The sequence below is a fragment of the Muscardinus avellanarius genome (assembly GCF_963383645.1).
Source record: "Muscardinus avellanarius genome assembly, chromosome: 15".
Taxonomy (NCBI): domain Eukaryota; kingdom Metazoa; phylum Chordata; class Mammalia; order Rodentia; family Gliridae; genus Muscardinus; species Muscardinus avellanarius.
The window spans coordinates 48,315,769-48,341,018 of NC_137801.1; the positions used below are offsets into that span (position 1 = coordinate 48,315,769).

At 37.5% G+C, this 25,250-nt stretch overlaps 1 protein-coding gene across 1 annotated transcript in view; it reads right to left on the bottom strand.

Annotated features, from left to right (window-relative positions):
• LOC308273874 (ankyrin repeat and SOCS box protein 3) overlaps positions 1-25,250 on the bottom strand; it is a gene marked incomplete at its 3' end in the record, with an annotated part of 223,946 nt that overhangs the window by 8,702 nt on the left and 189,994 nt on the right. The window contains exons 8-9 of the mRNA XM_080711258.1: positions 17,781-18,038; positions 14,545-14,678 (exon numbers count right to left, since the gene is read on the bottom strand). Of these exons, the coding sequence (XP_080567384.1) occupies positions 14,545-14,678; positions 17,781-18,038 (392 nt within the window). The remainder of the gene's footprint in view (positions 1-14,544; positions 14,679-17,780; positions 18,039-25,250) is intronic.

The following is a 25,250-nucleotide window of genomic DNA, read 5'->3' on the forward strand; positions in this document are numbered from 1 at the left end:
TAGATTACACTTAGCAAAAAGGCAGCCATTCAATGGTCATTTGTATATAACTTTTCAAAAAATAATCTATTATTAAAAAGTCATGCCGGGCGTGGTGGTGCATGCTTATAATCCCTGCGCTTAGGAGGCAGAGAGGAGGATCACGCAGGTTCAAAGCCAGACTTGCTGGCTTAAGAGACCTTGTTTCCAAGTAAGAATATAAAATAGGTCTGGGAGTGTAGCTGGCAGTAGAAGGGTTCCATCCCTGGTACCACCAAAAAAAAAAAAAAAAAAAAAGTCATTACTTCTCTGGTACATCTTTCCTTTAGTAGATCTGTAAAATATAACTGTCTATTCATTTATTGAAATAGAACCTTGGAGCCGGGCGTGGTGGCACACGCTTGTAATCCCAGCATTTGGGAGGCTGAGACCTGGAGGATCGCGGTTCGCGGACAGCCTCAGCTACTTAGTGAGGTCCTCTGCAACTCAGTAAGACCCAGTTTCAAAATAAGGAATAAAAAAATAGGGCAGGGGGTGTAGCTCGGAGGTAGAATGCCCCTGGGTTCCATCCCAAGACCCCCCCACAAAAAAAGAAAGAAATAGAACCTTGTTTGGGGCCAGTCATAGGCTGAGAGGGGAGGATCACAGGTTCACAGCCAGCCTCAGCTACTTTGTGAGGTCTTCAACAACTTAGTGAGGCCCTGTTTCAAAATCAAGAATAAAAAATAGGGCTGAGGGGTGTAACTCAAAGGTAAAATGTCCCTGGGCTCAATCCCTAGTTCTGCAAAAATAAATAAATAAGTAAATAAATAAATAAATAAATAAATAAAACCTTGTTTGGGAAGCCAGGAGGATCATAGATTTTCAGCCAGCCTCAGCAACTAAGCAAGACTCTCAGCAACCTAGTGAGACATTGTTTCAAAATAAAAAATAAAATAGGGCTGAGCATGTAGTTCAAGAGGTAGAATGCCCCTGAGTTCAATCTCCAATAACACACACACACACACACACACACACACACACACACACACACACACGGCGTTGAGCCTCAATACTCTAAGCTGAGATATATTACAAATATTATAACTCATCTTCCAATGTGGTATGCCAAATTTTCTACCTGCAGGAGTGTAAGTGCCTTCTCTGTTCTTTAACTCTTTATCAAGACTGTGCTTCTTTAAACAATATTTGCTAGCAAGAAATGCCTTTTGTCTCCATATTATTTCAGCTTTACTGTAAACAGAAGAACATGTGTTTCCCTAAAGATACATGAGTTTTTGTCTTTTGATACTGAATAAGAAACCTCAAGAAGAGTAGGAAGCTTTTATCATGATGTTTATGAAAAAAACAAATAGACTGAGCATCCTATGACTTAAAACATTGATAAAAATCATGGGATTTGTTTTCATGTTCTGGCTGTTTAAAATAGTGTCTTGCTGATAATGAGTTTTTCATTAACTAGTATCACTAACTAGTATCTCCAGGTACAGTAAGGGCAGGGCTTACTTTAACATTAGTAAAGGTGTGATCATATTTTAAGTACTTTTCTTGATAACTTTGAACTTCTTTTTTAATATTTTTATTGGTGCATTGTAGGTCATACATCCTAATGGAATAGAAGATGGTAGAGGCATATATGCACACATCACTCATTTAGCCAGCTTTCATTATGTGGTAATCTTTTACTTTAGCCCTTTTTTCCACTTTCTTCTTTTAAAATTATTTTTTTGTTTTGTTTTGCAGGTCTGGGGATGGAACCCAGGGACATTCGACCTCCCAGCTACACCCCCTGCCCTATTTTTAATCTTTATTTTGAAACAGGCTCTCACTAAGTTGCAAAGGGCCTAAGTAGCTGAGGCTGTCCATGAACCACGATCTTCCGGTCTCAACCTCCTGAATGCTGGGATTACAAGCATGTGCCACCATGCCTGACTTATTTTATTATTTTTATTGTACGTATTTAAGGTGTAAAACACATTTTGGTAGACTTATCTTAATATGCAAGGTGAGGTGACTGCCCTAGTCAAGCTAATTAATCTATTCTTCTGGCAAATTACCAGTATACAATATTATTATTCATGCTATGCAGTAGATCTTGAGATGAATTCATTCTACATAACTATAACTCTATTGATTTACATCTTCCCATCTCCCTCTTGTCCCTGGTAACCTGGGTAGTCAACATAAAAATCACTTAACATGGTGGTAAATACCAGGAGGATGAGCCAGGTGTGGTGGCACATGCCTGTAACTCCAGTACTTAGGGGCTGAGATAGGAAGATAGCAGGTTCGAGACTAGCCGTAGCAACTCAGCAAGACAATTTCAAAATAAAAAAAATAAAATAAAAATGTCTAGGGGTACAGCTTAGAAGTAGAACACCCCTAGATTAAATCCTTGGTACCACATTAAAAACACACACACACAGGAAGATGCAGCTTTGCAATTATTTTGTTGGTTCACCATGCTTGTACTTTTAGTATATATCACTTTTTTTGCAGAAATCTTTTAAAGCCACTTAGCCAATTTGTGAGAAGTGGTTAAATTAAAGTCACAACAGCCAAAATTATGGTGCCAATACAAGTGTCCATTAACAGACAAAAGAAGAAAATTTTGCATTTACAAACAATGGTGTTTTACTCAGCCATAAAGAACAAAATCATGTCATTCTGAAGAAAAATGGATAGAACTAGAGAATAGTATGCTAAGTGAGACCAGTCAGTCTCAAAGACCAAGGATTTTATGTTTTCTCTCATGTGCAGAAGCTAGAGAAAAAATAGAAAACAAAAAAGACTGAAATAAATGAACAGAAAAACCAGTAGCATTGTAGAAGGGGATTGGAGGTGGGAAGTGGGGAAAGGAAAAAGGAGTACTAAGGAAGGAAATAGTTTAAATAAAGTTATGCCCATTTATGAAGGTATCAACACCAATATCACTAAATGTAGGGGGAGAAGGTGGGGAGTGGAGAGGATGTGGAGGAATACACCACAGGATATATATGTATATAAAAGTATCACTTAATCTCACTACATAAGCTACAATTCATGAAAACACAGATGCAGATGCATGGTCAACCATGTGCCGACTTTAGGAAGCACTGACCCAACTAATATGAATACATAGGCACAGGCATTGACTCATGTCTGCTTACAGGGGAGGAGGGGAAAAGACTGGATTCTTATATATATAACCTCACTGTTAGAGACAAGATCAAATGAAGGGAACTTAATCATTGAAAAAGAATTACATCTTCCTCTCCCCCAAGATGCTTCTCTGGAGCCTGAAATATTTGAGGCATAACTAAAATGGTCTTTCTGTATTTATCAAATAAAAAAAATGAATTATAGCCTCAGAGTTTCACAGACATTATTTATTCTTCATATCTCTAACTATAGCACAGCAATCTAAGAGAACAGGAGAATAATTACACTCGATATTATAAAGCAACTTTTAACTCTCCAAAACCTTTTCATAACGTCCTCTGGACTCTCCATTCTACCATTTAATACAGTATAGAACACATACGTCCCTCTTGTCCTCATAGAAGCCTAATTCTCCCAAGGAAATATTTCCTTAACCAACTTCTAAATACAATTCCCTGATCTTCCACATTATGTCACAAAATCTAAAGGCAATTTTAGTATCTCACAGTTCTTCTACACCCTTTAGTTCCATGCTTTTCTGTCTTTAAATTCCAACATAACATTCCAGAGTTTGCTCTCCCTTCCTAACTCATCTGGTCTTCAATATCACTTAGACCTTGGGGCCTTGGGCCCCTGACTTCTTCCTCATCTAGTGTATCAGATCATTTCCTTTCTCATTTCTTTTTCTATCTCATCTGAATTTCATGGGTCCATCACTTCAATTATTTTCTTTAATAACCCTCAATACCGATGCATCTGCTCTGACAATCCCCAGGACCAATATAAACATTTTCCAACTGCTCCTCAATATAGAGAAAGTTAAAACATGCTATTAAAAAAAAAAAAAAAAAAGAAAGATAGCCGGGCGTGGTGGCGCACGCTTGTAATCCCTGCATTTGGGAGGCTGAGACAGGAGGATCGCACAGGTTCGAAGCCAGCCTCAGCTACTCAGTGAGGCTCTCAGCAACTTAGTGAGACCCTATTTCCAAATAAAATAGAAAATAGGTCTGGGAGTATAGCCTGGAGGTAGAAAGCCTCTGGGTTCCACCCCCAGTAACACCAAAAAAAAAAAAAGAAAAGAAAAAAAAAAAGAAAGAATAAAGTGTATAACCAGGCATGGTGGTACACACTTAAAATTCCAGCACTTGGGAGGCTGAGACAGGAGGATCACATGTTCAAGATCAGTCTCAGCAGCTTAGTAAGACACTGTTTCAAAATAAAAAATGTAAAAAAGGCCTGGGAGTGTAACTCAGAGGTAAAACAGCTCTGGGTTCAATTTCCAGTCCTAAAAAAAAAAACTTTTTTAAGAGTATTAACTACATAAATTGATATCACTTCCAACTCCACTAGGCCTACAGGGCTACTCAGCAAATCTTTCAATTAGTTTCCTATTGCAATCATTCCAAATCACTAGGTCTCCTTTCTAACTTTCACTATAATCTCCACCTTACCAAGGCTTTACTTCCTTTCGGAACACAGATTTTCCAGGATTTCTTTCCCTGAGCTTCCAATACCCGAATTATATCTCTTTCTACCACAAATTATAAGCTTATCTCTATCAACCTCATCCTCATCCTCATCTCTCCTCTCCATCTCAATCCCAGTAATTGGGAGGCTGGGACAGGAGGATCACAGATTTAAGGACATAAATGGTAACTTAATAAGACCCTGTTTCAAATAAAATAGGGCTAAGAGTGTGGCTCATAGGTAGTATGTCCCTGAGTTCAATCCCCAGTATGGACAGATAGATGGACTCTCCAGTATGGACAGAGTGATAGACGGGAGGACAGAAAGATTCTATCAACCTGTCAACCCTGCAACCTTCCCTTTTAGTCAACATGCTAAATAATTGTGTTCATTTATATATATATGTGTGTGTGTGTGTTTGTGTGTGTGTGCGCGCGCGCATGTGCGCTACTGGGTATTGAACCCAGGGGCATTCAATCTCTGAACTATAACCACAACCCGATTTTATTTTTTATGTTGAAATACAGTCTTGATAAGTTGCCAAGGCAGGTCTTAAGACTAACATCCTCCTGTCTCAGCCTTCCAAGCACTAGGACTACAAGTATGTGGCACCACACCCAGCTTGATCATTTTATTTTTCATTCACGTCAGTTAAGTTTTTACTTAAATTTTTTTAAACTTTTAATTTAATTACATGAAAACTGATACAAAACTGACAGATAAATAATAAATCTATTCATTAAGGAAATAATGAATATAAACACCTAGGTGTAATATTGTAGACACTTATAAGTGTCTACAAGTCTTCTAATAATAGCCCCTCTTCAGCCAGGCATGGTGGTGCACACTTGTAATCCCTGCGCTTGGGAGGCTGAGACAGGAGGATCACACAGGTTCGAAGCCAGCCTCAGCTGCTTAGTGAGGATCTCAGCAACTTAGTGAGACCCTGTTTCCAAATAAAATATATAATAAAAAAGGTCTGGGAGTATAGCCCGGAAGTAGAAAGCCTCTGGGTTCCACTCCCAGTACCACCAAAAATAAATAAATAAATAAATAAATAAATAAATAAATAAATAAATAATAAATAAATAATAGCCCCTCTTCATTGAAGACTTCTGCCTGTACTCTACATTGGGAGCTAAAATTACAGACTGAATTGTTAGTTCTCAAATAAATAGGTTATCAGAAGATGAAGCTTATGTCTTAAGGTACCTTTCCATCTTCAATTTATATCCCTCTACCTGGTCATATCAAAACAAGTTTATCATTATGTTTTTAATATTCTTGATAGTAAATACTTCCTAACTCATGAATAAAAGAAGTTACAAAGATTTAAATGAGATGAACAGTTTTAGGAGTCTTCCATAATAATATGGTTTTTACTGACTACGAGTAAAATTATTTATTTTAGAAAGAAAACTATCAAATATTTATTCAAATATAACAGTTGAGGCAGTTGTGAATGTACATCTAGAAACCATCTTGCTAGCTTCATTCAGGATAATTTTATTTTATAGATTAAAGGAAAATACCATTCATTCACAAAGTCTATTTTTAGAGTTTGGCTAAAGAATCTGCTTGTGGAAATTTTCTGTAAGTGGGAATATAGTCTATACATAATCATTTGAATAAAATTTCTGTTGCAGATTCAGCTTTTCATCCATTAAATTTATTTCTCTTTCCTTACAAATTCTTAGCTAAACTATATTTCCTAGTATTTATTGCAATCTGATTGTGCCATGTACACAAATTCTGATTGATGTATTATGTTTGGAAACAAAGTACACCACCTTAGTTGTGTCAATAAACATTCATTGACTGCTGTCAGCATGTTGGTAACCAGAGAATCTTCTAAAGCAATCACTCTTGCTGTATCAATAAATGAAAATGACATATATGTAGAATATGATATATATCCTATGCTATCAATAATATATATATACATATATATCATGAGTGTGTGTGTATGTGTAGTATGCATGTGAACTTACCACAGATGCCGTACTTTATAATATCCACTAAATATACTTTACTCAAGTTTGTATTGTCAAAAGAAAAATGTACTGACATTGAAAGCAATTAGGCAGAAGCTGAACTCCAACTCAATCTTCAAAACCTTCTGGATTAACCTAGAATATCCTGAGCAGTCCTGCTTTCCAACTATGTTACAGAAAACATCTCAAGGACTTAGGCTGAGAAAAAAATTTTTTTTTTTTGGTATGTGTGTGTGTGTGTGTGTGGTACTAGGGATGGAACCCAGGGGCCTTCTACCTCCGGGCTACACTCCCAGACCTATTTTATATTTTATTTGGAAACAGGGTCTCTTAAGCCAGCTGAGGCTGGCTTCAAACCAGCGTGATCCTCCTGTCTCAGCCTCCCAAGCACGGAGATTACAAGTGTGCGCCACCACGCCCAGCTGAGAAAATATTTTTATGATCAGATAAAGAAATCAATAAAAATGTCCTTCTGTTTTAAAGGGTGTTCTCTCAAAACTCATCAAATGCACGTAAAGGAGGTAAAGTGCCAGGTGTTAGGAAACCTGATGAGTACCTAAACAATGCCAATATACTAAAAAGGAAAGAAATGGTAAGAGTATCAGAACGTATCACAAGTAGAGGAGAGAGGACTTAGAAATGAGCTGCTAGAAATTAGAGTTAACAGATTAAAAGGTAGTAAGAGAGGAATGCTAGTCAGAGGACCTTAAAGTCATAGAAAAAAAATGTCAGCAAATCTATGAAGTGTAGTATTTGTGAAAACAAACATTAGTATATAGCACTCACAGTGCAATAGAATGGAGAAAGCATTTCATGGCTCAGATTATGAAGGGCCTTAATATGTCTTGCTAGAGTTTGAATTTTATTCTGAAAGAAAATTAGGTTGCTGTAACAGATTTTTTAAAGGGACATGACATATTCATATTTAATGTAACAGTGATTTTTAAGAATGATAGTAGAGGCTGGGCACTCAGGAGAGCACTCAAGTATGTCAGGAAGGGTAATGGCAATAAACAAAGGCCACCAAAGTGATGGATTAAGAATGGCTCTGGAAGCCGGGCGTGGTGGCTCAGGCTTGTAATCCCAGCATTCAGGAGGCTGAAACAGGAGAATAGCGGTCTGTGGACAGCTTCAGCTACTTCGTGAGGTACTCCATAACTTAGTGGGACCCTGTTTCAAAATAAAGAATAAAAAATAGGACAGGGGGTGTAGCTCGGAGGTTTAATGCCCCTGGATCCCATCCCCAGGATTGCAAAAAAAAAAAAAAAAAAAAGAAAAGAAAAAGAAAAAAATTGCTTTGTGAGATATGTAGGAAGTTTTAGTGTATCTACACAGTTCTACAAAAGGGAAGGCCTTCCCTACGTGCAATTAAAACAGCTGAGCAGGATCACTAAACTAAGATGCTACTCCTCCTACCTTACCCCCAAGAGAAAATGAAGACTGTCATCATAGAAGGCAGCCCTTCATACTTCAGTTTGTTTACTTTTAGTACAATCTAACCTCCTAACCTTCTCTGTTGCCATTTTATGGCCTCTTGCCTTAATAGCCAATAAGAAGCAAGTACACAGGAATATATGTGGTATTGAGAGATCAATTTATAAAAAGATGAGATTTAAGATAACTGTTCATTCTCTATCTGCATCTACTTTTCTACTCAAACTGAGTTCTGTATTAGCTATGAGTCTCTAACCAAATAATATGAACCATATTACAAAGCATTTGCCCCAGAATTACACATATCTTACTGAAGATCACACAGTTACCTTGGAGAAAAGAGACTGACTGACAACTCATGTCATCTGGTCCTTCTTCACGTAAGAAATGGTTGGTCCTACATGTCCACAATCTCCAGTACATGCTACAGCCAGGAGCAATGATGTGCTCAGTAGAGGTTTCATCTATTCCCCCTGTTCTAATCCTGCTATATATGGAACTGTCACATGGAAACTGCCCCCAAAAGGGTCATGACAAGCTGGACCTGGTAGTAGCACACCTATAATCCCAGTACTTAGGAGGCTAAGACAAGAATATCACAGGTTCAAGACCAACTTCAGTGACTTAATGAGGCCCTCAGCAACTTAGTGAGACCTTGTTTCAAAATTAAAAAAAAAAAAAGGGCAGGAGGAGTTGTAGCTAGGAGGTAGAATGCCCTTGGGTTCAATCTCTGGTATGTTTGTTTGTTTGTTTGTTTGTTTGTTTTAAGGGGGCTAGCAGGGAGTAATAGCAAGTAGAAGAGACAAAAGGAATTCCACAGCCAAGCTCTGGTGCTTTTATTTATTTATTTATTTATTTTCTGGTACTCGGCATTGAACCCAAGGACATTCTGCCTCTGAGCTATACCCCCAGCTCTATTTATTTTTGAAACATGGTTATGCAAGGTTGCTGAGGGTTTCAATAAATTGCTAAGGCTGGCCTCAAACCTGTAATCCTCCTGCCTCAGCTTCCCGAGTACTGAGATTATAGGCATGTGCCACCACGCCCAGCTTCTAGTGTTATCTTTACAACAGCCTTTTTCATGCCTCTTTCATACCAGAAAATTCAACTGGGATTACATGCCTGTGCAATCTTGCCAGGGGAATTTTATAAGTTGGGCTAATGTTTCAAAGAAGTATTTATAAGGCACATGATTTAAAAGATGTTCACTAAAACTACAACCACTTTTTTTACAACCATTTCCTTTTTGAAGCAAGAAACTAACTTTTCAAAGATAAATCTTACTCAATGGTTAAAAGATGAGCAGCAAAGATGGGTATCATTTTTGCTCATAAACTACCACAACTTTGCCATTTCCCTAAGGTGGGAAAGGTGAGGAAAGGAGAATTTTGACCAAACACATGGCATCTCTAGGACTTGAAAAGGATTTGGAGAAAGCAAAAAAAAAGACGGAGAAAGCCAGGCGTGGTATTACACACTCATAATCACAGGACTTGGGAGGCTGAGACATGAATGAGGCTTGCACGTTTGTGGTCAGCCATGTTCAAACCAGGTTCTTCTACTTAGTGAGGTCCCCCAATAACTTAGTGAGACCCTGTTTCAAAAGAAAGAATAAAGTAGAGCTGGGGGCGTAGCTTGGAGGTAGAATACCCCTGAGTTCAATCCCCAATACCACACATATATACCAAAAAATAAAAAAAAAGGAATAGAGAAAGCCTTTCCCTAGAGATGGATGCTGCTGGTAAACTTAGAGCTTTTACTAATAATAACAGAGATGCAAGAGGCATTCTTTCAAAAAACCTAAAACAGATACATTGATAAGGCAGCAGTTATTAATACAATGATAAGCAATTAGAAAAAGTGGAGTAAAAACAAGACTTCATACTCTATATGTAAAAAGAGGTCATCAAAGACTTATCCTTTGAGGCTCACTCCAATAAATGTTAAAATCTTGCTCATGGTTCTGCTTTCTAGAAATCCTGCATCTCCAATTCAGGAAAACAAGGAAGTCCAGATGATCAACAAGCAAAAATTTGATGTCTTAAAAAAGAATTCACCAAGAGAGCTCTGAACTATAGAAAGGAAAAGAATCAATCCCATTCGAAACTTAGGCAATGGGGCAAATCTTTTCTTTCCAGACTCACTAATAATCCCAGACTTGTAATGGCCACTACTACCTATAGGAGAAGAAACACTGAAGAATACCCTGACAGACCAATACAAATAGAAGAAAGACACAAGCTTTCCTTAAGTAGTTTTCAATACAGTAAAAAAAAAAAAAGTCTTCCCAGAATCGGGTTAAAAAGTCTTCTTCTGGATAACACAGAAGAGTCACTGTAGGTCAAGCTTGCGCAGCTTCAGCACTGTTGACATCAGCAGCTGGATCCTTTGTCATGGAAGGTTGTCCTGTCATCATAGACTGTTCAGCAGCTTCTCTGGCCTGGCTCCCCTGGCATCAGCATCCCTATCAGTTATGACAATCAAAACCTGTTTGCAGACATTACCAAAAGTCTCCTTGAGGCAAAAATTCCTAAACCCTCACCATTTACTGCTGAGAATGAAACAAACAACAGCTGCCAGGCTTGCTCACTCTCTTGGTAAATAGCATTCTCAAACCATCTCATTTCTTGAACTAGAAAACAGAAAGAACACAACAATTTGTAGGAAGAATGACATGTTCAATTCTAAATGTCAAAATGTGGGATAACAAGTGGAGATGTCCAAAAAGCAGTTGGTTATAAGGAAATGGAATCAAGAAAAGAGGTGTCGGCTAGATAAATAGCCCAGAAAAGCATAGCTACATTAATATCTCTGAGAAAGGGTTTTGAAAATTTTAGCCGGCAAAAAAATCCTCTTAAATGAAGATGATTACCCTACATAAGTTCTACCTAGTGCCTAATTAAACAAGAATCTCTTGATGGATTTAGAACATTGTAGGACAATGTACTCAAACACAGTTTCTACCTTCCTCCTGAAAAACTTGCCATATGTTAAGCTCTTCAGGGTAAAATCTTACATGTCTTTATTATTTGATATGTTACAATAATTTTCCCACTTGGCATATACTCCCTCTTCTGACATTTTGCCCCAATCTACTGTCCCATATTCTGTTATGAACAGATATTTGTTCTCCTCTGTTGCAGATACATAATTAGTAAAAAGCAGATTCAATTCTCAACATTAAAAATTATATATGCAAGTGGCCAGACACAATAATGCATGCCTGTAATCCCAGCTCTCTGGAGGCTCAAGTGGAGAGATCAAAAGTTCTAAGCCACACTGGGCTATTTAATGAGACCTTGTTTCAAAATAAAGAATAAAAAATTTTAAGCCAGGCGTGGTGGCACACACTTGTCATCCCAGCATTTGGAAGGCTGAGAAAGAAGGATCACGGGTCACGGACAGCCTCAGCTACTTAGTGAGGGCCTTTGCAAATCAGTGAGACCCTGTTTCAAAATAAAGAATAAAAAATAGAGCTGGGGAGTGTAGCTTGAAAGTAGAATGCCCTGGGTTCCATCCACAGTACTGAAAAACATAGCTCAGTAGTGGAGCACCCCTGGATTTAATCCCCAGCCACACACACACACACACACACACACACACACACACACACACACACACTACATACAAGGTTCATTCTGTTTTGTTTTCTGAACCTAAGGGCATTTTCCTCAGAGCTACACCTCTAGATCTATTTTCTTTTTTTGTTTGTTTGTTTGTTTTTGTTTTGAAACAGGGTTTCACTAAGTTGCTGAGCCTGGCCTCCAATCTGTGATTCTCCTGTGTCAGCCTCTCAAGTAATGGGATTTCAGATGTGCATTACCACACCCGGCTTCATTCAAGTTAGTTTTCAGCAATATTCTCAGTACAACAAAGAAGAAAGGGGAAAGAAAAAAGAAGAGGAAGAAGGCAGGAAAAGAAATTCTATACCAGAAGTTCAGACTCCAAATGACTTAATGTTTTAAACAGTAACCTTTCTAACAGCTTGATTACATCTCAGTTAAAGAGCCTATTTTCCTGAATGTTTTGGATTGAAAAACTTTACTTAAATATAATTTTCCATGATAGTAGAAGATATGTTTCTACATATGCATAAGTTTGCTTATTAAAAACCTATTAAAAAAGCCGGGCATGGCCGGGCGTGGTGGCACACGCTTGTAATCCCCGCGCTTGGGAGGCGGAGACAGGAGGATCGCGCAGGTTCGAAGCCAGCCTTGCTGGCGTAAGAGACCCTGTTTCAAAAATATAAAATAGGTCTGGGAGCGTAGCCCGGAGGTAGAAGGGCTTCCAGGAACCCCAGTACCAAAAAAAAAAAAAAAAAAAAAAAAAAGCCGGGCGTGGTGGCGCACACTTGTAATCCCCGCGCTTAGGAGGCAGAGACAGGAGAACTGCACAGGTTCGAAGCCAGCCTTGCTGGCTTAAGAGACCCTGTTTCCAAATAAAATATAAAATAGGTCTGGGAGTGTAGCCTGGAGGTAGAAGGGTTCCATCCCCAGTACCAAAAAAAAGGCTCCAACCCCAGTACCACCAAACAAAACAAAACAAAACAAAAAAACTACTAAAAGCCGGGTATGGTAGTGCACGCTTGTAATCCCAGCATTCGGGAGGCTGAGACTGGAGGATCATGGTTCATGGACAGCCTCAGCTACTTAGTGAGGCCCTTTGCAACTCAGTGAGACCCTGCTTCAAAATAAAGAATAAAAAATAGGGCACGAGGGTGTAGCTCAGTGGTCTAATGCCCCTGGGTTCCATCCCCAGACCCACACACACACACAAAATATATATATTTATGAAGAGTTGTATTTGGGGGAAGAAGTGGAAGGAAGCCCAAGTGTCATGTGCATGACATCACTATGAACTACATTATGACATGAGACCATCATGCACCAATAAAAGTATTAAAAGAGTTGTATTTTATGTAAAAATAGCAGTGAATAGACAACTTTACTAACCTAAGATATATAATCTAATTAATAAAATATAACCAAAGTAAAATAAACCTGAATAAGTAAATAGGAACACTTTGCATACATTACATTTTGTTAATCTGGCTGTCTAGCCAGGCATGGTGGCGCACGCTTGTAATTCCCATGCTTGGGAGGCTGAGACAGGATTGCGCAGGTTCAAAGCCAGCCTCAGCTACTTAGTGAGGCTTGCAGCAACTTAGCGAGACCCTGTTTCCAAATAAAATATAAAATAGGTCTGGGAGTGTAGCCCAGAGGTAGAAGATCCCTGGGTTCTATCCCAAGTACCACCAAAAAAATAAAAAATTTTTAAAATAATTTTAAAAACTGGTTTTCTTGTGCAAAATTCTCTGACAACATGTTCCTTAATTTTTTAATTATAAATTAAAAACTAGCTTAAAAGCAAGTTGAACATTTTTTAAGAAGAGTCATTTAAAATATCAATCAATTCGCAGAATTTTTCACCCAGCTCACCTCCATAGTTATATTATAGCAAGAGACTGGCATACAATGAGTAAGGATAAGTAAAGGATGGTCATATTTCCTTTTAGAGATGATAAAATATTAAAAACATAAATACACATGTATTCCAGACAGCAAAACCAAGTTTAGCATTTTTTTTTTACCACAAACTAAATATTTAATAAGAAGATTCTTTAGGCTGGGCATGGTGGCATATGCTGGGATTCAGGAGGCTGAGACCAGAGGATCACAATTCATGGACAGCCTCAGCTACTTAGTGAGGCCCTTCACAACTCAGTGAGACCCTGTTTCAAAATTAAAAGTACTAAAAAGTAGGGCTGGTGGTGTCGTTTGGAGGTACAATGCCCTGGGTTCCATTCCCAGTACCGAAAAAAAAAAAAAAAAAAAATGTGAGTCAGGTGTGGTGGCACACAATTGTAATCCCAGTACTTAGAAATCTGAGACAGGAGGATCATACGTTCGAGGTCAGCCTCAGCCACTTAGTGAGGCCCTCTGCAACTTAGTGAGATCCTGTTTCAAAATAAAGAATAATACAAAGGGCTGGGCATGTAACTCAGAGGTAGAATGCCCCTGAGTTCAATTCCTAGTACCTCAAAAAAAAAAAAAAAAAGAGAGAGAGAGAGAGAGAAAAGTAAACATCTGCTTTTCTTTAAATGATCTTTAGGCTAAACTTATAAAATATGGTTTTTAATTCTTTTCAACCATCTCATCCTTTCTCCCACATAAAAAGTGCAAATTAAGTCCAATTCATTATGAGTTCTCCAACATATCTTCTTTTTTTTTTTTTTTTTTGCATGTCTGGGGATGAAACACAGGGGCATTCGGCCTCCAAACTACACCCCCTGCCTTGTTTTTTATTCTTTATTTTTGAAACAGGGTCTCACTAAGTTATGGAGTGCCTCACTAAGTAGCTGAGGCTGTCCGTGAACCAAGACCCTCCAGTCTCATATTCCCAAATGCTGGGATTACAAGCGTGTGCCACCACGCCCGGCTTCCAACATATCTTTTCACTTAAAATTACAACACAGAAAAACAAGAAAAGGGAAAGTGGTGAAATATTCTTATAAATTGTTCTTTCTTACCAATCCATTGCTGTAGAACCCAAGAGGAGTTTGAGGCACGAGCAGAAAGCATCTTTTCAACGTTTGGCGGAAGTCTCTTCCAATTAGTAAATTCCAGCGTCAAGATAAGGGTGTCATCACTGACTGAGTCAATCCTACATTATCAAGATGTTAAGATGTCATCAGATACAAAATATACCTAGGGTTCATCATAGAAACAAATACCACACACCCATTCCTACAACATCTTAATGAGGAAGATAGACAAAATGGGACACAAAAAGCATTCATGTAACTAAAGGCAAGTTTCGTAAATATGAATCATCATCTACAGGTTCCTACTGGGAACTGAACTGGCTTTGTGTGTAGTTAGTTGTCCAAGAGATGACAAGAGGAATCTCTACTCTTGTAAAGAGTTGGAACTTCCCATCCTTTCCCTTTGAAGACAGCACCAGTATCATCAGAGGACTTGCCATTTCCTCCCAATTGGAACATCTTGCCAAACATAGTTTGGCCATCCTTACATACTTTAATAGTCCTGAAAGGATAAAACCCAAATACCCCAAGTTTTTTGTACAAGAAAAGTGGCTTGTTTCTGTCCAACTTTTATGAAAATCTTCTCCATTATAGATTCAGCCCTAAAGTATATACTAGAATAAGACTCATCTTTAAGGACTGAAAGAGAAGGGGGTTCCATCCAGACAGTTCTTCCTTTGTTCTTTCAAAATTATGTCAGGTTCCTTACCAACCAATACAAAAGAGGCATCCCCAAATTCCATAAGCACATAAAACCTAATTGAAAGAGTACCGGTTTAAGGATAGTACTGACTTCTAATACCACTTCTATTACTTAAAAAACATGTTGTCTGAATAACACATAATCTTCCTTTTTCAGGGGACTATTTGTGAAAAACATGAATATATAAATATACTTTTAAAACTATAAAATGTTACATAAGTACTTGCTATTACTAGAAGTGATTTTAAAAGTTCAGTATTACATTTTCAGAAGACCTTATATTACACACGTAAAATTTAGTGAAAGCACAAGGACTCTAAATCCTAACAAAATTACCCACCCAAGCTCAATGAGATACCTTCTACTGTAACACTGGAAAAAAGATTAGGACCACTGGTAATTACTATAAAAAAAGGAAGCTGCTCTAAAAGTCAATTTTTTGGAGATAAAACTAAGCAACAAGTGAATAAAAAATTTAGAAGGAAAAGAAAGAAGCCAAATAATACTCTAAATTTTTCATCTCAATCAGAACTTATCTTTGGTAATTCAGAATCCCTGAAGTGACTGATTAGAGTCATGAAAAATATTTCCCAAATTCTTAATTCTCTGGTAATGCAAACAAATAAGGAAAATCTTAAAAATATGGTCTTGGAAAAACATTTTACTTCTCAGTCTGCTGTCAGTGATATTACAGATTGTCAGGAAATACCAAGAATAAATGAAATGATTAAAAAAAAGTCGAAGGCATACATTCTCCTTGGCATTCTAGGAGTGCCAAACCAAAGGTCATTTGGTTCTGGTTCCTTACTCCTTTTTTAATGGTTTCATTCTTCTACCTTAATATGGTTTAGGTCTTACTATGACCCAACACAAGTAATGTTTATGCAGTTATCTGAACATATAGAAAATAAATAAATCTATTTGCACAGCTTTAGTTAATATAATGGTGAGTTTATTTTACCAACACTGATAATGCCACTAAAAATGTATTGTTATTGTACTACATTGACTGCTACATTATACAGAGCAGATACGAGCATAACCAAGTGACAGTTAATCAACAAAACATACCGATGACATTTACTTTCTATTATTCTCCCATTACATTCTACGGGGGAGAGGGGACTTAAGATTTGCATTTAAAGTTGAAAAAATACTTCAAGTTTGTAGATTATATTGTGCCTGGTAATTATTCAGCCAGATACATTTTTAAGATTAAGAAAAGTAATACCTAGGAAAGACATTTATAATTTATATAAAGATTAAGCAACCAACTCACATGTGATAAAAACAAGAAACAACCAAAACCACTCTAACAACATATTGGAATTTTTATATGAAAATTTTTCTTGTAACAGCTATCTGAATATAAAAGAGGCAAAACATTTATCATATTCAGTATAAATACTGGCTTTATCTATTCAACAACAGGTGAAAATAAAAATTTGACCATGTTAAGCATGTTATTTTTAAAGTAAAATTTCCCACTGTATTTTTCTAATTAATATAAAGTGACAAGCTACTCTTTCATAGTAAAATATATGTAACTAGCATTCTTAATTCAGGCAGCTAAAAGTTATACAACTTACTTTAAAATAATTTGTAGTTTATTGGTTCTTAAACTGCCTCTCATTCCAACAAATCCAATAAATATAGCACATACCCAAAGGCTTACAACCACACACACACACACACACTCCCAGCTATGCACAACTAGGACAGGTAGGCATAAGTGCTGTATCACAAAATCTCAGTATCTGTCTACATTTCACTTCTGTGAACAGTAGTTTTTGAAGCACAAAAATAAAGACTAGTTGATGTTTTACTGAAATTCTATAAAATAACATGGCCTCTATTCTCCTTCAGACTTCTACTCTATTTTCTCATTTGACTTGAATTATCAGGCCAAGAGTCCTCTCACTGCTACAATTACCTGTCTCAAAAAATTAACTATTTCTGCAAAGGTTAGAGGCTAGTAGAAAGTCTTCCTCTTCTTGCTTAAGAAAAATCCTAACTCAATATTCATATAATCTCTCATCAAGGGCTGCCCTTCTAAGAAATTACTTGCAGTAAACAAAAGTTATATCCTCAGATACTTCAGAAGGTTTATTCAGAAGTTTGAATAAGGAAGACAAATTTCAAAAACATAGATGCTGTAGGGCAAGCATATCCAATGTAGTTTGGTGAGGGATAACATAAATCTTGAAGGCGGCTGTACAACCATTCTTTTCACATCATCACCATTTTCAGAAGGTATGGCGAAAAGTAGAAGTTACATCTCTTTCAGAAGAGTTCACTGGCATCAAACTCTTTCTACCCCTTCACAGTTTACTTTTCTAGGACTCTATGCTTAAACTCAACTTCACTATTTTCAGAGCCAACTTCTTCACTCCAACCCAGCCATGACAGTAAAAACACATAAACATACACACATACCTCATCCCCAGAGATCTCAAAATCTGGGGTAATTCAAGGTCATTCAAAAAGGGTTAAGTACTTCTTTGATACTATTTCTTACCAAGAGCTGCATAGTAGAGTCAGTGGGTCAAATCCAGCAAGTAGGAGATGTGGCAACCATTCCTTATAGTTTGTTTGTGCCTTAATTGCATGGTTTATAAATTCAGATATATGGTTCCATGGTGCCAATGGGAGACCTTTCTTTAAAAAGTAGCGAAATATTGAAAACTTCTCATACTTCAGGCAGTATGCCAAATGAAGTTCATTTAGCTGGGCTCCATATTTCAAAAGAATATTCACAATTCCAAAGAACTCACAGCTCCACCATGAAAAAATTTAAAAAATAAATAAGTTAGACTCTTTTATAATTTTGAAATTAATCTTCCTTATTAAGCATTTTATAGAATAAAAGCTCATCATTTCATATATATTAAATTAGCTATTTAAAAATTTTTATCATCTAATACTGGTAGCTTATGGTGAAATTGACTAAAAATAGGTGCAATTCTTATTTGAGAGCTAATTAGCAAGATTACTGAAAGAGGTATCATTACAAAGTTATAAGGAGGACCAACTCTGAAACCAGCTACTTAGCTATGTAAGTTTGATCATGTTACTTAACCTTTCTGAAATACAGAACTGGCACTATATAAGTATTTATAAAACAGATAAGTTTGAAGTAAATATCATGTAAATAAAAGTATAACAAATTTAAATACACATAAATTTAGTAAAATCTAGGTTTAAGTATACTTATATAAGTAAACAATAAATGTAAGTATTAAAATGTTCAGACTTATTTTTATCCAGCAATGTAATCCTTTAGAATTTACCCAAGAAATAAAATTCCAAAGAAATTATAATCCAGTTGACCAAATAAGTTAACAACAGTATTATCTATAATAGACTTAATTCCTCTCTCTTCCTCTCCCTCTCTCTCTCTGACTGGAGACTGAAACCACAGGCATACTACCTCTGAGCTGTACTCAAGCCCTAATTTTTTTTTTTCTATTTCTTTTTTCCTTTCTTTCTTTCTTTTTTCTTTTCTTTTCTTTTCTTTTTTTTTTTTTTTGTGGTACTAGGGGTTGAACTCATGGATGTTCTACCTCTGAGCTACACTCCCAGCCCTATTTTATCTTTTTATTTTGAAACAGAGTCTCACTAAATTGCTGAGGGCCTTGCTAGGTTGCTGAGGCTTGCCTGGACCCCTAGCAAGGCCCTCAGCAATTTAGTGAGACTCTGTTTCACATCCTCCCAAGTGCTGGAATTACAGGTATCTGCCACTGTGCCTGTCCCTATTTTATTTTTTACTTTGAAACAAGGTCTCCCTAAGTTAGCACACACTGACCTCAAACTCTTGATTCTCCTGTCTCAGCCTCCCAAATACTGAGATTACAAGCATGTACCACCATGCCTAGCATAGACTCCCCCCCCCCCCAGTACTCGGGATGGAACGCAGGGGCATTCTACTTCTGAGCTACACTCCCAGCCCTATTTTTTATTCTTTTTATTTTGAAACAGGGTCTCATTGAGTTGCAAAGAGCCTCACTAAGTAACTGAGGCTGTCTGCAAATCTTGATCCTCTAGTCTTAGCCTCCTGAATGCTGGGATTACAAGTGTGCACCACCAGGCCCAGTTTATTATAGACTTTTAAAAGAAAGAAATGGCCTAGATGTTCAACAACAGAGGAACAGGTAAGTACAACATATTATAGTCATCAAAAACTATAATTATTATGGTTGTATATCACTTTTGTTTTTTGGATTTTTTTTTCTTTTTTGGTATTGAGGATTGAACCCAGGGGCATTCTACCTCCGAGCTACATCCCCAGCCCTATTTTTATTTTTTACTTTAAAACAGGGTCTCACGCCGGGCGTGGTGGTGCGTGCTTGTAATCCCGCGCTTGGGAGATGGAGACGGGAGGATCGCGCTATTTCAAAGCCAGCCTCAGCTACTTAGTGAGGCTTTCAGCAACTTAGTGAGACCCTGTTTCCAAATAAAATATAAAAATGTTCTGGAAGTATAGCCAGGAGTTAGAAAGGGAGTTCCACCCCCAGTACCACCAAAAAAAATAAAAATAATAATAAAAAATAATAAAAATAATAATAATAATTAATAAATAAATAAAACAGGGTCTCACTAAACTGTGAAGGACCTAAGTAGCTGAGACTAGCCATGAACCTGTAATCCTCCTGTCTCAGCCTTCTAAGTACTGGAATTACAAGTATAAACCACCATGCCATGCTATGTAGCCACATTTGGGGGGGGGGGCGGATACTGGGGTTCCTGGAAACCCTTCTACTTCTGAGCTACACTCACAGACCTATTTTATACTTTTTTAAAATTTGGAAACAGGGTCTCTTAAGCCAGCACAGCTGTCTTCGAACCTGGGCGATCCTCCTGTCTCTGCCTACCAAGTGCAGGGATTACAAGTGTGCGACACCACGCCCGGCTTGTGTAGCCACATTTTAAAAACGTTTTATGGGGCATGATGCGCACCTATAATCCCAGCTACTCAGGAGGCTGAAGCAGGAGGGTCACGAGTTCAAGGCTAGCCTAGGCAACTTAATGAACCTCGTTCTCAAAATTAAAAAAAAAAAAGGCTGAGGATGTGGTTCAGTGGTAGAGCACCCCTGGGTCCAATTCCCAGTACCAAAACAAAAAATTAAAATCCTGCTTATGATATAACTTTAACTATAAAAAGCTCAATAAGCATATATGCTCACTATGTAGACAACTATGTGAAGGAAGATATCTAAGAATAAAATTTTTCTCCCTTTGAAATTGGCATTGACACCATTTTAAAGAACCATAAATAGCCAGGAGTGGTGGCACACGCTTGTAATCCCAGCATTTGGGAGGCTGATATAGGAGAACCGCAGTTCGCAGACAGCCTCAGCTACTTTGTAAGGCCCTTTGCAACTCAATGAGACCCTGTTTCAAAAATAAAAAGAATAAAAAATAGGGCTGGGGATATAGCTCAGAGATAGAATGCCCCTGGGTTCCATTCCAAGTGCCACAAAAAAAAGAACCATAAATAAAAATATTTCATTAATTATATTACAGAATCTAAATAAGTAAGAAATACAAAAGTTTACATAAGACAAATATAACTTGTTTAAAGTACAGTCATGTGAGAGCAACTCTATCTGAAGATTTTTATATAAAATTTTAGCTGGACATGGTGGCATATACCTTTAATTCCAGTATTGGGAGGTTGAAACAGGAGTACTGCAGGTTTGAGGCCAGCCTCAGCAACTTATCAAGACTGTTTCAGAGGTATAATGCCGTTGCGTGTAATGCCCGATACGAAAAGAATATTTAATTAAATTCTGAATCAAGGTTTTACGCAACTGACACCACGTAAGTAAGTCTTCTAACCCACATATATTTTTAAACATCTCTTTCATTTATTCTCAAATTTGTGATTCTTTTTTTTTTTTCCGGTGGTACTGGGGTTCCTGGAAGCCCTTCTACCCCCGGTCTTCACTCCCAGACCTATTTTATACTTTTTTATTTTTGAAACAGGGTCTCTTAAGACAGCGCGGCTGGCTTCAAACCTGTGTGATACTCCTGTCTCCGCCTCCCAAGCGCGGGGATTACAGTGTGCACTACCATGCCCGGCCCTCAAATTTGTGAATCTTTAGTTAAAAGATTAAGCAGTATTCTATTTACTGCTGATCATTTCTATAGCAATTAGAAAATAAAAATCTATAATTCCATAATCTCTTCATAAAAATTAATAGCTTTGCTGCTTCTCTATTATCTTGCAATTTATTCCTGATGAGAAATCCACTGCTACTCTGAAAACACTGCTCTGAAAACAATCTGGTCTGATGCATTTTTTCCTCTGGCTGCTTTGAGATACACTGAGAATTTGTTGCCAGTAATCTTGGACTACAAGAAACTCTAAAGGATGGTTCTAAACAGTTACCACCAATTTGTACCTCATTTCACTGGGCTTTCATTATTTTGCCTAGAGTTATTATTTGCTGATTCTGCTTATAGAGGAGACAGAATACATAGACAGTTGAACCTTTTTCAGTAAGTATGAAGGGAAGCTCTGGGAAAAGTTCAAGACACTGAGTCATTACAAACATGATTTATAGTTCCCAAGAAGCCTGGCTATTTTCCAGGCATTTGTGTTTACATGTTCAATTCAGACTGGTTGAATTTCCTCAAGCATTTGAAATCCTCGATAGCTTCACCACAGATACTTAGGTTTTAAAGATCCAGAAGAGAGATAATACTTCCACTATATACAGAATATAAGCATGTGTTATTGATATCTCCTAAAAGCACTTATTAGAGAGAATGCTATAGATAGGTACCCTTACCATTTTCTGTTTAGAAAAAATAAACTACAAAACCAAGAGGCTTCATTACTAAAATTTCAATATTGCACAACTAGATATCTGACTCATGTTAAGAAAAATTTAAGGGCAAGGACAAAAGATAAACTATCCATTTCTAAAGTGTGAGAAGAACATGTGTGCATGTAATCCCTTATAATAACAAACTAAATGGGTATTTGTTCTGTACCAGACACTACACTAAATATAGTGATGTATTTAAACAAACATATAGATGTCAGCCTCTAAGCCACTAAATATAGAATTTTTAAGATCTACAGCCTCAAAAAGTAAATTTTAATATTTCCATTATAAATGCAAAAACTGTAGCTTAGTCACAAAACCAATAATTGATAGAATTGGAATAATAATAATATCAACCCAAAATCCAACAGAGAATATGACAGCAAATTTTTGAAATATGTCTCCTCTATTATAAAACTGAACACTTCATGAAATAGTCAAGTAGAGGAAAGTTTTAATACTAGAACTGTTTCCCAAAGTACACTGCATAGAACATCAGTCTTTGAGAATAATCTATAGAACAAAGATTCTCTAATAAAAAAATAGAAAAATTTTATACAGTATACAGTGAGCCTGGAAAAAAATATATTTTAAAGCAATATGTCACATTTTCAAATTATATGTTCAATACTTTTCCTCAACCTCCAGACATGTTTAAGAAGTACCTTTAAAAATAAAGGAATGAACCAAAAAAGAAAGTAAACCAAACTATCAAACTAATGCATGTGTATCTGTTCATAGCTACACAATTCACCATTGCCAAACTATGGAACCAGCCAAGATGTCCATCAACAGATGAATGGATTACAAAGCTGTGGGATATGTACACAATGGAATTTTACTCAGCCATAAAAAAAACACAATTACATAATTTTCAGAGAAATGTATGAAACTGGAGGACATTATGGTAAGTGAGATTAGTCAGTCACAAAAAAATAAGAAATCGGATGGTTTCCCTAAATATGTGAAAGCTAAAGAGAAATGGGTCATAGGAGGAACTCTAAGTGAAAAAGGAGATCCTATAGAGGAGCAAATAAGGCAACTTAACTGAGAGGATGGGAAGGGGAAAGAAGGAAACTCTTAAGCACATGATGTATTTAAACAAACATATAGATGTCAATCAACCTCTAAGCCAGCTAACTGGGTGATATGTACATGTATGTCTACACAAGTTTTTTTTATCCCATTATGATGTATGAATACAATGCACCAATTAAAAAAATAAAATAATGAGTGATATCATTAATCTGAAGAAAGCAAAATAGAGTACAAAATTCATAAAATTCTATTAAAGGTAGGTGCAATGGTGTATTTATTGTAAATGTGAGTTTATCTTATGTTTCCAGATTTTTTAAACCCTTTTAGATCCATTCCCCTCTTTAGAAAGAATCAAGTGACTTCCGGGAAGATGGCAACCGAGAAAAGCGGGGCTTAAGAGTCCCGCTAACAACCAATCTCCATTACCACAAAAAGAGCGCCTTTCATAGCCAGAAAACACCATCACCAGAAAAACAAAAAAAACCACCAGGCTCCAGAGAGAAAGCGGACTGAGAACAGAGCTCAGGGCCACAGAGGAGACACACGAGCCCGAGGATGCGGCAGCAGCGCCATACTGCCGGCGGTAGCGGCGAACTCAACGGACGGCTACAGCAAGCCAGGTGAGCCTCTGCGGAACAGCCAGGCGGGATATTTCGGCGCAGACAGCATTTAAAGCTCCCAGTGGCTGAGCTCAGCACACGCTGCAGGGATTCAGAGTGGAAATCAAAACCAGAGAAGAAAAAATACGCCAGCCTCATGGCCGAGGGCGTGGCAGAGGCGCCATATTGCCACCGGCGGCTGCAGCAGCAGTGAATTCACCGAGTCCAGTACAGCTACATCTGCGTACTCAAGAACAGTGAGTCAAATTGCGGGCCACAGAGGACTAATCGCAGTATTGGGCCTCCTGGGACTTGACCCAGTGAGGGAGTGGTGGTGGCAGAGATATCACACCATAGGAGAACGTGCAACCTGGCACCCCCCATAGTTTAAAGCAGCCTCTATCGACTCCCTGGGTCGGAGACTCTGTGATACAACCCAGTAAAGGAGTAGTGGGGTCTGAGATAATACAGACTCGAGATCCAGAGCACCTTAAGTGAAGCCATAGTGACCCAAGGGAAGAACCCAAAGAAGGCACAAACCTCCGAAATCATGGGAAAGAGGAATAACACTGGAGTAATGAATGTGCACAACCCCACAACATCAGAACCTGATAAAACAGAAAATCAGAGATTTCTAGAAGATCAAATCAGGAAAATAACTGTAGAAATAATAGAGGTGCTTCGAAAAGAACTCAGAGAGAGCCAAAAAGAGATAAAGGATGCAATTAATGAAGTAAAGGCCTCAATTCAAAGCACAAACAACCGATTAGACCACATGGAGAACAGAATCTCGCTCTTAGAAGATGAGCAATCCAAAAATGAATGCATAGTTTCTAATCTAGAAAAAAATATCCAACAGCAGGAATCTGACATTGAAGAAATATGGGCCCTTCTTAAGAGAGCTAACCTAAGAATAATTGGAATAGAGGAGGGAAAAGAAAGTGATACCAAAGGGATCAACAATCTCTTCAAGGAAGTAATAGCAGAAAATTTTCCAAATATAGAGCAAGAGGTTGATACACAGATCCAGGAAACTTATAGAACTCCCTTTAGACAGGATCGGAGAAGAGGATCCCCACGCCATATAATTGTCAAAATGACCAATGTGGAAGCCAAGCAGAGAATCTTAAAGGCAACAAAAACAAAGGGCCAACTGACATTCAGAGGCAAACCAATTAGAATCACTCCAGACTTCCCAAACCAAGTCATGAGAGCCACAAGGGCTTGGAGTAACATATTCCAAACTCTGAAAGAAAACAACTTCCAGCCAAAAATTTCCTATCCAGCAAAACTTTCTATCAAATTAGATGGAGAAATAAGAAGCTTCCATGACAAACAGAAACTGAAGGAATTTATGTCTTCACAACCAGCGCTAGAGAAAATACTTAAAGAGATTAACTACAAAGAAGAAATAGGTAACACTCACCAGAACCAGAGAAACAAGAGTTTCCATCCAACAGACAACTAAGATTGGTTATCTGTGGAGATTCATTATTTATGTTAGTCTTTTACCTATCT